This window comes from Pecten maximus, chromosome 3 (genome assembly GCF_902652985.1).
Source record: "Pecten maximus chromosome 3, xPecMax1.1, whole genome shotgun sequence".
In the NCBI taxonomy this organism is placed as follows: Eukaryota; Metazoa; Mollusca; class Bivalvia; order Pectinida; family Pectinidae; genus Pecten; species Pecten maximus.
In genome coordinates, this window is record NC_047017.1 from 14856398 (window position 1) to 14869831 (window position 13434).

At 33.0% G+C, this 13434-nt stretch overlaps 1 protein-coding gene and 1 long non-coding RNA gene across 2 annotated transcripts; one reads left to right on the top strand and one right to left on the bottom strand.

Annotated features, from left to right (window-relative positions):
- Positions 1-3046: 3046 nt before the first annotated feature.
- On the bottom strand, positions 3047-6494 carry LOC117322833. Its single transcript, XR_004531592.1, has 3 exons — positions 6366-6494; positions 4231-4276; positions 3047-3555 (listed from the first exon to the last, which is right to left on the bottom strand). It is a non-coding gene; the product is annotated as an uncharacterized LOC117322833 (long non-coding RNA).
- A 2924-nt stretch (positions 6495-9418) lies between these two features.
- On the top strand, positions 9419-13434 carry LOC117323318. The gene is made up of 3 exons (XM_033878458.1): positions 9419-9504; positions 10209-10226; positions 11269-13434. The coding sequence occupies exons 1-3, from the start codon at positions 9487-9489 to the stop codon at positions 11752-11754; spliced, it is 522 nt and encodes a 173-aa protein (XP_033734349.1). The 5' UTR covers positions 9419-9486; the 3' UTR covers positions 11755-13434.

The following is a 13434-nucleotide window of genomic DNA, read 5'->3' on the forward strand; positions in this document are numbered from 1 at the left end:
CACTCACATATAACACACTCACATATAACACTCACTCACACATATAACACATACTAACACATAATACACTCACATATAACACACTTACATATAACACACACTCACATATAATACACACTCACATATAACACACACTCACATATAACACACACTCACATATAACACACACACACACTCACATATAACACACTCACATATAACACACACACACACTCACATATAACACACTCACATATAACACACTCACATATAACACAGACACACACTCACATATAACACACTCACATATAACACACACACACACTCACATATAACACACTCACATATAACACACTCACATATAACACACTCACATATAATACACACTCACATATAACACACACTCACATATAACACACACTCACATATAACACACACTCACATATAATACACACTCACATATAACACATACTCACATATAGCACACTCACATATAACACACGCTCACATATAATACACACATATAACACTCACTCACACATATAACACTCACTCACACATATAATACACTCACATATAACACACACTCACATATAACACACACACCCACTCTCACATATAACACACTCACACATTACACACTCACATATAACACACAGTCACATATAACACACACACAAACTCCCATATAACACACTCACATATAACACACTCACATATAACACACTCACATATAACACACACTCACATATATAACACACACTCACATATAACACACTCACATATAACACACTCACATATAACACTCACTCACACATATAACACTCACTCACATATATAACACACACTCACATATAACACTCACTCACACATATAACACTCACTCACATATATAACACACACTCACATATAACACACTCACACATAAAGCACACACTCACCTATAACACTCACTCACATATTACACACACTCACTAATTACACACATATAACACATTGTATAACACACTCACTTATAACACACATCCACATATAACACACACTCACATATAACACACACTCACATACAACACACACTCACATATAACACACATCCACATACATAATAACCGATCTCATATAATGGCACAATATACATATATCAATGACACGCACAAAATACATTTTGTTTATTTTCTAGTTTTACAATCTTTATGTATCGTTAATATTCTTTTTTCAGTTTAAATTTATGCTCTGTTATATCTAAAGATACTGCCATAGTAAAGTGAACATCATTTTTGATACAATAGCATGTATACCAGTTCGTCGTTCTTTTGTAAAGGAAGGGCATCGGTAATAGATATTGTTCTTTTTTTTATTTGTTTGACCAGTTGGACAAACTATTGTATTTTAGATGACATTTAATCTTTTATTTAAATTGCTTAGCACACTTTTGTAATTGGCATGTCTTTCTTGAACCTGTTTTTCACACAATATTTACAATGCATTTCTAGAAATGTTGTAAGGTGACTTACATGAACATACCGCAGCCTCCTAAAATGCACAAACGCCACGCATGCATGGGAGGTCGTCCTTTAATTACATTAAAGCTGTTAGTAGGATGTTAAACAAATGGAGCAAAACATTCAAGGACGCCACGGAACTCGCGTATACTCTGTGTGGACGTTTTGGTCTCCAAATAAATAATCACCAATAAATCATAACATCTAAAGAATAAGAAAATCGGGACAAACAAGGAGAATATAAGTTGATAAATCTGGTTTCGCAATTATTGTAAAATAAAAAAAAATATTGCTACGTATATCTAGAATACAACAGCTGTTAAGAGCTGGCAAACATGTTTCCTCAATTTCAAATTATCAACAGTCCTTAACCTTACCATGTAGGTCAAGCCGATAAATGATTTTATCAGATCGTATTACTCTCAACTGAATCCCGCTACATGTATCTACATCCCGTTTGGGGAGAGTAACATGCATTTATGTTGTCTAAAACTGATATCCTTACACCGGGATGGTGAATTAGGCAACGAGTACATTGGGACAGCAATTACAATGGAGATAAGTATAAAATTAGTGACACTTAAGCTTTTGTTTTATCGACATCAATGGGCTTTCTTCATTTACATTTTATGTCACCAAGACATAGATGTATATTTTGACGGTACTCTTATTTTGGCTCTTTTCGCGTTATTGGCCTTCCATGGATGTACTAATTAAAATTTCTGTGTATTGTTTGCTACGTTAATTACTGTTGATGTGCTAATTGATTATTGCGGTAGTTTGTTAAACCTTAGTTATGTGTTAAGATTTGAAACCGCCAAAACTTATGTAACCGTATTGAAGACTAACGCAAAATGAGTGTTATATTCATTTGTTTTATTTCTTTTTAGATTCGTTATTGTATGAATACTCATGTTATATTATATTCATTTTATACAAGAAACTCGGCAAGCATGTTTTAAAATGTTATTTTATTAACTATGGAACATTTCAACGTAATGCACAATAGCGTGATGTTTTATTTCGATAAGGACATATGTTTGTGGGAGTGTTTGTCTTAATTAGTCCATGATGTAACATTACGCTGAATACATTCATAGATAGTTATAAACGTAACAATGGCATAATGGGAGTCACGAACAATCGACATGTACACAAAAACCAACGTCATTGAACCGACACATTTTATATACATGTACTGCGTTAAGGACAATCGGATATATGTAGCAAGGACTTATTACGTTTTAAACTCAGTCGGATGAGTAAATTAAACACAATCTAACTAATTACGTGATATTTATATAAGAAAATATGAACTCCACGTATTTGCTACAAGAAGATTTAATGCATGTCGGGAATGTCCATTTACAATACCCTTTTTGTCGGCTAATTCGAATCTAAGGCATTACGGACGAATTACTCTTGAGAGTAAAACTGCCCTATTAATGTAAAGATCGTAACCTTTACTACATGGGAAAATACACGTTTCCATTAAGTTTCATTTTGGCGACTTAAACTTCAAAACATCTTCCGGCAGGCAACTTAAATAAAACCAAACTGCTAGCTGAATATAATCTTTCAGATTTAATAAGCTTTCTTCAGCAATGTCATTCATGAATATTACAGATTATATAACATCACGCTTTTATTATCAACTGTATATATGCGATAACGTTGATAGTTAATCGTGTCTTGCTTGATCAATGGCAAGTTGTTGTCTTTTTGTGGAACAAAACAGTGACCGAAAATAACCCTTGAATCTTGCGCACATAGGATTTCCCTTTTTGTAAACTAGTATTTCGCCTTTCATGTTATGCTGAACAGTAAATTTGTATGCTCCGCTTCCGGCAGTAATAGTTATTGACTGTCCATACATGTCCTGTATGACCACTCTGGCATTCTTCCAAACATCTAGGTTCTCTTTTTGTATCTGGTCAATCGCTGAATGAAAGAGTTTTCGTAATTCCTCTTTTTTTCTATCCCCCACGGTTCCTTCATTTCCACAAACTTGGACCTCTAGTCTAGCCATATATCGTTTGTTTACCTCCGGTATAGTGAAATGGTCATTGTAGCCCTATAAGAGAAAAAATGACTTCGCATTAACTGTAATTTTGAAATTCTTTGTCAATTTTGTTTATTGAACAGCTACTGCGAAAGTTATTTTAGCGTATTTATTTCAGTCAAGGATTTAAAAGTTTCACGAATTTCATTTGACTTGTGTTTGCTGTCTGTGAATACGTGTCGTCATATCGCGATCACTTGACGGTACTGGTATGTCAATATCACTTAGATTGTCCCAGTAAATAAAGGTTAAAAATGTACGTAGAAAATACAGTGAATGTCATCGGTTCTGATGGATATGGATGTTACAGGATGTCGTTTAAGTCAGTTTTCACTGTGCAGAAATATGTATTACTTGCCTAATTGATGACCTAAGAGAAATGCAGTATGCAAGTGTACTTTCGTAATTCTCTTTGACCTTATGTCTGTGAAAAGAGTGGTGAAAATGTTGTTTCCAGGCGCATACAGATTGTTTAACAAAGTGGCCATGATTTAATTTCATGGCCGTTTTGCTTCACAATACCACCCCATGTGTTTTAATACTTTGATCGCCGTTTTATGACTGCAATACGTCCATACACTGTACAATGTCTGATTGATATGTGAAACGATGTTAAGGAAGTCCCCTTTAACTGATTAATACAAGATAAATACAAAGTTCAATAGATATTTTCAGCGAACAACTTACCTGAATTGTATACTGGTCGATATCTATAACCGTTGACATGACGACCCTTTTATCAATAAATAGATAAATAGATAATTAAATAAATATGAAACAGATGTTCTGAACAAATCAAATCAAAGTTTTTTTCATAGTTGGTGCATATTAAACAAATCAACATTAGCTGTATTGAGCTATCAAAACCGACTCATACAGTAAAATGCATGCACAGTTACAAAGTAAATAAACCATAAAAAAACATAAAAGAGTATTCAAATGAGTTTTGTGAAAGATAACATACTCAAGATCAAAGTTCATTATTTGCTATTTATATAACCTGATATGAAGGACTTCCAAGTAAATTAATAGGTACATAAAATGGATATATAAAGGAAAATTTTGGAATTTGAACCATCTTATGTTATGTGTATGTCTATATGTTGTGTCTGCATGTGTTACATTTGCTTTGTGGTCCATACCAGCTGTTTGTCAGTGATTTCAATTGTGTGAGTTAAGTTGTTGTTCTGTGCTCTGGTAGGGCATTCAAGATTTTAGGTGATTCTGACCGAAAAGAGTACTTGCTGTATTTTGTTGTCCTAATATGTGGTATATCTGCAGTGTTGTGATATCTGAATGAGAACTTTTTCTGCGATATTGTTCAGTCATTTAATATGTTGGTGTTTGTTTGTGACTTTGAAGAATTATATTGCAAAATTCCCTATTCTGAATGATGGTAATTTTGCTGTTTAGGTGTTTTCAAATGCGCTTTAGTGTATAAAGTTATCTTAATGTTTTTTTTGTAGATATTTGCTACATTTGTGTCAAAATTTAACTTGAAATACAATGTGAACGCTTAAAGTTTAACTTCTGGTTATCATTCTATAGTGTTATTTCTTATCTGAAAAGTGATGTTTTGTTGTTGTGTTTTGTTAGCAATGTCATTGCTTGGAACTTGTATGGATTTTCCTGCATGTGATTATCTTAGAACCAATGAGGTTGCTGTTTGTTTATATAACTGTTTTACTATGTCTAGAGATGTGTACTTTACTTCTAGTATTGTCGTCTGCGTGGTTGTACAGTTTGCAGTGTTGAATAAAGTGGAAGATATCATTTATGAAGATGTTAAAGAGGATGGGGGCTAAAATAGAACCTTGTGGGACTCCTTTGGACATGTTCTGGAATTTATTAGTGAAAGTTCCTAGTTTAAAGGGGCATTCCTTCGTTCGGACATCAGAAACATGCACAATTTTATTGATGAAGTCTATGTCGTAACGATGATTATATGAGTGTTTTCCTACATGAAATGAAATTAACGCCGAAATGTACAGGGAAAAGGCGTATCGTATACAAATACCGTATGTCCTTGTGGTAATTAGTGAAACTTCGATTTGAATTAAAAAGTTGCAGGCCTTTATACTCGAAGAACTTTGGTTTATCTTGAGAGTTAAACTGACGTATTATTCAAAAGACAATAACTTTTACTACTTGGAAAAAAACTGTTTAATTTTGACAAACTTTATTCAAACGAAGGAATGCCCCTTTAACGTTTTGTTGTTTGTTTTTGGAAAGTTGGATAAGAGATCTGTGGACAAAAATGTTTGAAACTGCGATATGTTCTCATCTGCTGGGCTGTTTCCTTACAGAGATGTGGTTTCTTAATTGGAAAGACAAAATGTTATGCACATCACTGGTACCCTAATTAAAATAACAAAGTTTTAACCAAGTTTGTATTATCGAATATGTCACAGCGGTTGGCATTGGGGTGTTAAAAGGTCATAGTTCAAATCTCCTGATACAATGATGTTATCGTAGATATGGATTATCTATGGTTGAAGTCATTGGATGTAACTCGATGCCCTGGCAAATCAGATCTAAGGTATGCCACTACAACACCTCCATCTTATTTAATTATATCACAATAGGAATCATTTATCCCCCGTACACAAATACCAGAAACACTAATTAATTCCATAAAAAGAATATTTGAAATTTCGGTGGTATTAAATAGAGTTTCTATGAGATATTTGGATGTAATCATTTTGCTTTAAAAACGGCACTTTAAGCTACCTATTTAATGTATCCAATTACAATGATATATCAGACGAGAAAGGATTTCAAATGTGTAGCGGACGTTTAATTTGACAAACAAATAAACTTACCTGTATGTGAAGATCAGTTTGCCGTCCTGCACAATTCTCTATATATCTACTTTGTCTAAAACGAATCACATAGAGATATTCAAAGGAATGTTGGCCTGTTCACACTCCCTTCAACAAGATTACGTCATAGTCATGATAAGATAAATGGGAATTTATAAATATATTTGAGAAAAACATGTTATGCTATTTATAGACTCGTGTCACACACGTGATGTTATTTCATGACTGCTTAGACAGTCGAATTTATATCTTCAAAAGAACAAGATGTCTGTAAGTAATTAACACTGGAAACGTAAAAATGTAGCTTTTTCAGTAATGAGTTATTGTTAAGACATTTCGAAATTCATCTTTTTTAATGCTTTGATATATATTTAAATCATTTCTGCATTATTGTTTTAATAAATCTCGATTCACGTGGGAAATGGAGCTTCGTTGGAAGTGAGGATAAAATAATTCTTTAAGGGTAATCTGTAGACGTTCTTCTTTCTAGTAACACATATTAGATTATTTACTTTCTAGTAACACGTATCAGATTATTTACTTTCTAGTAAAACGTCCCACATTATTTACTTTCTTTTTTAATGCTTTGATATATATTTAAATCATTTCTGCATTATTGTTTTAATAAATCCCAATTCACGTGGGAAATGGAGCTTTGTTGGAAGTGAGGATAAAATAATTCTTTAAGGGTAATCTGTAGACGTTCTTCTTTCTAGTAACACATGTTAGATTATTTACTTTCTAGTAACACGTATCAGATTATTTACTTTCTAGTAAAACGTCCCACATTATTTACTTTCTAGTAACACGTCCCACATTATTTACTTTCTAGTAACACGTATCATATATTTCTATGCCATGGATGACATAATTATAGCTTTTTAATCGTTACATTCAAGCTATCATATGCATATATTCATATTTTTTTTTTTCCAAAACACGATGTTGATAAGAGTTATGGGGATACGAATGTTTGAAAACTATGTCGGAAAACTGTCTGATTCATGTTAATGTGACTGATCACTCCACTAAAGTTGGTAATAGACGAAGAAAAAAGGATAATTGTTTTTGAAGAAAAAATATATTTCACACTTTTTATTTTATTTCTTTTTTTTTAAATATTTGTTGTCCTTAGCCTGAAATATGCTTCCTATTGGGAAAACTAGTTTAATATATCTATTGAGGTTCCGTCGAAAATAAATAGGGAAATAAATAGGTGCACTCCTAGGACAGGCAGGGGACTTTGTAATGCTGTTGCAATACTATCCATCCTTGTTTCCCCGGTGTTTTTATTCTTATTGTTGCATGGTTGATAAGTATATAATAATTGTAATTAATGAAGTTGATCATATCTTTATCATACACATATGTGTGGTTCTATGTCATGTAAAAAAGATGGCCATCTTGAAATCATTGTTGCGGAACCATGTACTGTAAAATAGCTCCTCAGCATATTTTCTGAAAATATACTGTAATTTGTATAATAACTTTTACAAAATCTGTTCAAGCTGGAATGTTCTGGTTATTTCGACAGTATATATCAATAAGAATTTATCATGCTAATGTATGATGTCAAGAATGCTGGAAATTCTGGTCGAGTTCATGATATAATTTTCATCAGCGAAACTTCCCAAACATAGGTATTTATATTGCTTATTCAAACCATTTCCGCACGCCTATTTTAAGACTTATAGGAATTCCCAAACATAGGTATTTATATTGCTTATTCAAACCATTGCCGCACGCCTATTTTAAGACTTATAGGAATTCCCAAACATAGGTATTTATATTGCTTATTCAAACCATTGTCGCACGCCTATTTTAAGAAATAATATGTTTATCTGAAACAATTTGATAACAATAGAAAAATGTATATGCACTACGTCAATAGCCGTAGTGTCTTTAAAAATATTTTCTACGTATTACATGTTTGTATATAGACATTGAAATTATTTGCTTTTTGTATGTTTATTAATTGTTAAACTTACTTGAATGTTTCCGTTGAGAAGCGAATCTCGAATGTCATATTTATAAAATACTTTTTTTTTGTTATTGAATTATGTTAGGCTGTCAGAAATGTGCATACTATATCACTGATAGGGTATAATGCGACGAACACGAAAACGTCTATTATCATTTCAAGTCAGTTTCTAAGCAATAAAACGAAAAAGATAGATACGATGTCGTTGCCGGGATTTGTTACAGAAATATGTCAGAGGACGTTATTAACAAGAATTCCGTGAGTGTTGAACTGGTTTGACACGTGACAATGTAACAAGCTATGAGTACGAATTATTGTCCACTTGGCCTTTTAAAATACCGGTGCATTTAACACAAAACTACACGTAAGTGTATAAGAAGAGTTTTCAAGAGGAAGTTTCTCTTCATAATGCCTGACATATCAATTCTAATTTCAGTTCTAATGTTGGCAAATTATAGTTCAGTCCATAAAAATGTAACGTTTGAATGATAAAATGAAAGTACTACATGTATGACCGGCATTTTGAATTCCTTAGAGAAATTGATAATGTATGAAACCTCTTTGTCACTTCACAAAGAATTATACATTACAATGTGCTGTTTATATACATACGCATGTATACATAAGAATGGAAATGTATTCGATGGCTTGGGTGGGCGTTTCAGATAGCACACTTTATTTTTTACAAGAAACACATTCCTAGTCCGTAAGAGTGATTAAAATTATATTCATAGTTGCTGCAATATATTTTTTCACCAGACAATGTGTCTCTTTCATGCTGAACGATTGTGTGTGGAGTAAATCACGTCACGTGTGAAAAAAAAAAAGAGAAAACTTCAAGCAAATAGGCAGAATACTGACTGAGTGATCTACCTGTTGCGTTTGTTTTAGGAAGGGTTTTTTTCTGTCTGAAATTAAATTTTCTAGCACAAGTTTTAACAATATTGTAGTCAGCATGACTAAACCAATCAAACAAGTTCGATGGATGGCTAGGAATATAGTAATATATATACAGCAAAACAATTATATAGCCTTGATAATTTAAATGTATATTAATAAACCTCGATTAAAACATGTTCCGAATCATGAAATCACTAAAGTAGCCTGTCAATGTTCTTGTTTTAGGATCAAGGCCAGGTAATGCATCTCGAAGACGAGGTACGTATTTAGGTGTTAAGATAGTTGTTTGCAAAGTACCGTTATCACACATGAAATTAGGTATCTATATAAAAAACGACTTTGAGAGAATTTTTAAACTCTGATGTGTTTTAATTGTGATACTACTGCTTTACATGTGCATTGTTCCAATACTAAATGTTGCATATACTGAAATAAAAAAAAAAAAGAAAAAGAAAATAACATTGAATCTTCTCTTAACCGATCATGCACAGTATATGAACGTTTGCCGGTTTAATGAGGGTTCGGTTAGTAGAAGTTATCCATTTTGACCGGGCAGGATCCGGAGATAATATTGATAGGATGACGTTTTATATTTTTTTAAGCAGTGTTAATATATGAAAATTTATGATTTCATTGAATGCAGAATCCATGACAATTAAACTAAATGGAAAAGTTCTACATGTAATACTGATTCCAAATGTATGTCATAGGTCATTTCACAATGCTGACCTTCATCCGGCCTGTCGCTATGTGCTGATGGGTCATGATAAGGAGTACTTATTCAATTACAAACTACAAAAAAGAAATAAAAAAAAAACGTTTTAGGAAATTGCTGTGTATTTTTAATTATCTATTCATGAAATGAAGTATATCCTAGGATATTTTTCTAATCTCAGTCCGACGTCATAGATTATCCGTAATACTTATTCAGATATATATATGTCGTCTCTGCTTAATTACAGGATGAAAATAATCCAAGCGTAAGTATGATACTATTGATAACAATCATCATTAACATTTGTTTTATCGCTTTGTCACCATGATAATTCGTAGGTATATAGATGTTTTGCTTATTCAAACATGAACTCACGCGTTGTCATATGGGGAGCTCAGCGGTATTTAGTGTCCTCTTGTACGTCATAGTACGTTATCAATATACAATATTTTCAAACTTCAATCAAAATAAGTATGTACATGTATATATCGACAAGATAAAATATTTTATGCATTATAATTCTAGCAAAATTAATTGTTATTTCTGTAATGGCATTGGTCTTATCGGTGTTCATATTTTCTTATATGTAATGATATCGTTTCTCTCGTTCTATTTTTGGTAAAACAATATTTTTTATTGTGAGATATGAAGATAAACGTTTTTGATGATAGGAACATCAGCATGAATATATGTTTCTGCGATCATTATTAATCTTAGCATATTATATACTTTAATGATGTAGTGCATCATGGTATCATCCTTTAAGACCGCTGAGGAGTAGGCTCCGCATGCTAACTATATAGGCTCCAGATGTCAATTGTACTTCCCCTTCCAGATATTGATATTTCGTTTAATCAATTTCGAGTTTCTGATCGCGTCATTTAATCAACACTCCAGGCACAAAGCTGTATGGTTCATTATAATTCATTTTGACTTTACTGTCTATGATTCTCCATTTGTTTTGAAAGGTGCTTATACTTCTACAATCCTTTCAGAGGTTTGTCGTCATCCTACATAACCTATATACCACTATATCACTCTTAAGAATAGTGGCACCAATTCAAATAGTTTCTCTTTGTAGTCTAACACTTTCATCATACCCATTTTAATTCTTTAATTAACATTTATTTTGATTTCAATACTTCAGGCTCTTAATGTCACTGAAGATAAGTGAAGATAATAATTAATTCGGCATTTACTTGCTTTTTAAATTTAATTCGTACTTAAAGTTGTTTGTGGTGGTTTTACAGTGCTTGCATTAATTTCGTCCAATGAAATATTATATTGCTGTTGTTTTTTTCTTTAAGGTTCCAAAGGAATTCCATCCATGCAAAAAGATTACAGTAGAAGTTATCAATAAGGTCCTGAATGTATCCGAATACATCGGGGATTGTGACGGACATAGAAATCTGGTCGTTGGAGTTCGTTGCTATGTTTCCATGGAGAAAAAATGGGTGCTGAAAAACTGTAAGCTAACTATTGCGCTCGATAACCCTAACGGTGACTTGAACAACCGTGTCAAATGCATCGTAATTCCTGCTGGGAAATGTGAAAATGAAATCTACTGTTCGAGAAAACCCAACGGAAGCATGAGCGTGGTTTATATAAAGACATGCATGCGATTAAAAGTTCTAAATGGAATAAGATTGGGGGTAAATATATTCAAGGATGCCTTGATAGCAGTTTTCCAAAGAGTTGCACATGATACCATGCTGTCGTTTAGAGATCATCCTAGGATAGAAGTCCGGGACCACCAAAACAATCCTACTGAGGATATCGAAGTTGTGTTATAAAGATCCTTCATTTTGTATTGCACAGTCTTAAAGAACACACCAAAAAAGTAATTTTTGACAAAAACAATTATTTACAATATAGTTCTCTTAATTTATGATTAATGAGAGCCTGTAACTCAAATCCACCGTAGTGACTTAAATTGCTGTGGAAGTCGGTGATTTTATCAATACGACATGCATCATTGCACTCGTACGGTTTCTCAAACATGGAATATAGATATAAGGAAAACAATGTGTAATATGCTATTAAAACTTTCGTTACGTATTTCTAACAATATCTTATACGCCAGAAGTATATTTTACACAAATTTCAACAATATGACTACTCGTATCGTTATTAGAATAAGTGAGAACTGTCCATTTTGCGAAAAAATCGAAAATAGCAATAATTGTTAATTGATAACTGCTTGTTCAGTTTTCATTGTCAGTGTAACTTCAATTGGATACCAGAGGCCAACTCGATTTGCACTCCTCTCCTTCTAGAATATAATTTCCGGTCACTCGATTTGTAGCTCTTCTTTTCTGAAAGATCTTCGACCTTTTCCGTCTCGAAGCTTGAAGATTTATCTTCCAAGATGACGGCGACCATGTTTAATATTGTACGACATGCGGAGTGATGAATTTCACTAGAGAAGGATTTATGGCACATACATGCACAGGTTTGTGTTACAGTATTTCAGAAAAATTAACTTCCGGTTTACTCGATTTACATATAACGGAATGCGATCTTTTGGCCTTTTCTTCCGAGAAGGGTGCAAATCGAGTTGGCCTCAGCATTAATTAACTTTTTACCTGATTTTTTTAAATATTATTTCTGTGACAATCATTCTGGTTAGAGAATCAACTCTCTCGTTTTCCAGTTTTGTTTTTGTTTTTTTTTGTTTTTTTTTTATTTCTTATTTTCTGAGACTTATAGTTAGGTGTTTTATTACGTGTATCTAGTTACCTTGATCACTGAAGATATTAATTACCAGGTATTTGGCAGCTCCGTACCATTCGTCCACCATCAACCAGTATTAACTACAGGTTACTAGTATGTGTCATGAGTATTGAGTATGAATTGCATGTGGTAACGTCTGATAAAAGTCATCTCACAAAAAATTAAGTATATTTTTTTTTAAATATCTACATGGATTGTGTCAATCAACCATTATATCTTTTATCGTCATTTTGTTTTTTCCGTATTTTTTTCAGATTGTATTTGTCTTTATTTTATTTATTCTGTAACTTAGCTGAAATCTAAAGTGTAATTATGGTCCTCATTGAAAATCTTTAGGTTTAGTGTAACACACTGAGTAGTACGTTTGTATCAATTTTGAATGACCAGTCAAAGACATATCATGTGCAACTGATCGAAAATTAGACTACCTTCTACTAAGAAATTGTAAAGTTCACTTGCATATTATGTAAAATATTAACGTGTTTCTCATACTTTTTTTTCTTATACGGCTACAATTGGTTTGGTTTGTTTTATTTTCTTAACGTCCTATTAACATCTAAGGTCATGTAAGGACGGCCTCCCGTGCGTACATGCATGCGTGTGGTGAGTGCGTATGTGTGTTTTGGGAGGCTTCGGTATGTTCGTGTTACGTCTCCTTGAGATAGGCCGGAGCTTTTGCCGATTTATAGTGCTACCTCACTGAAGCATACTGCCGAAGACACCCAGCAGCACACCCCACC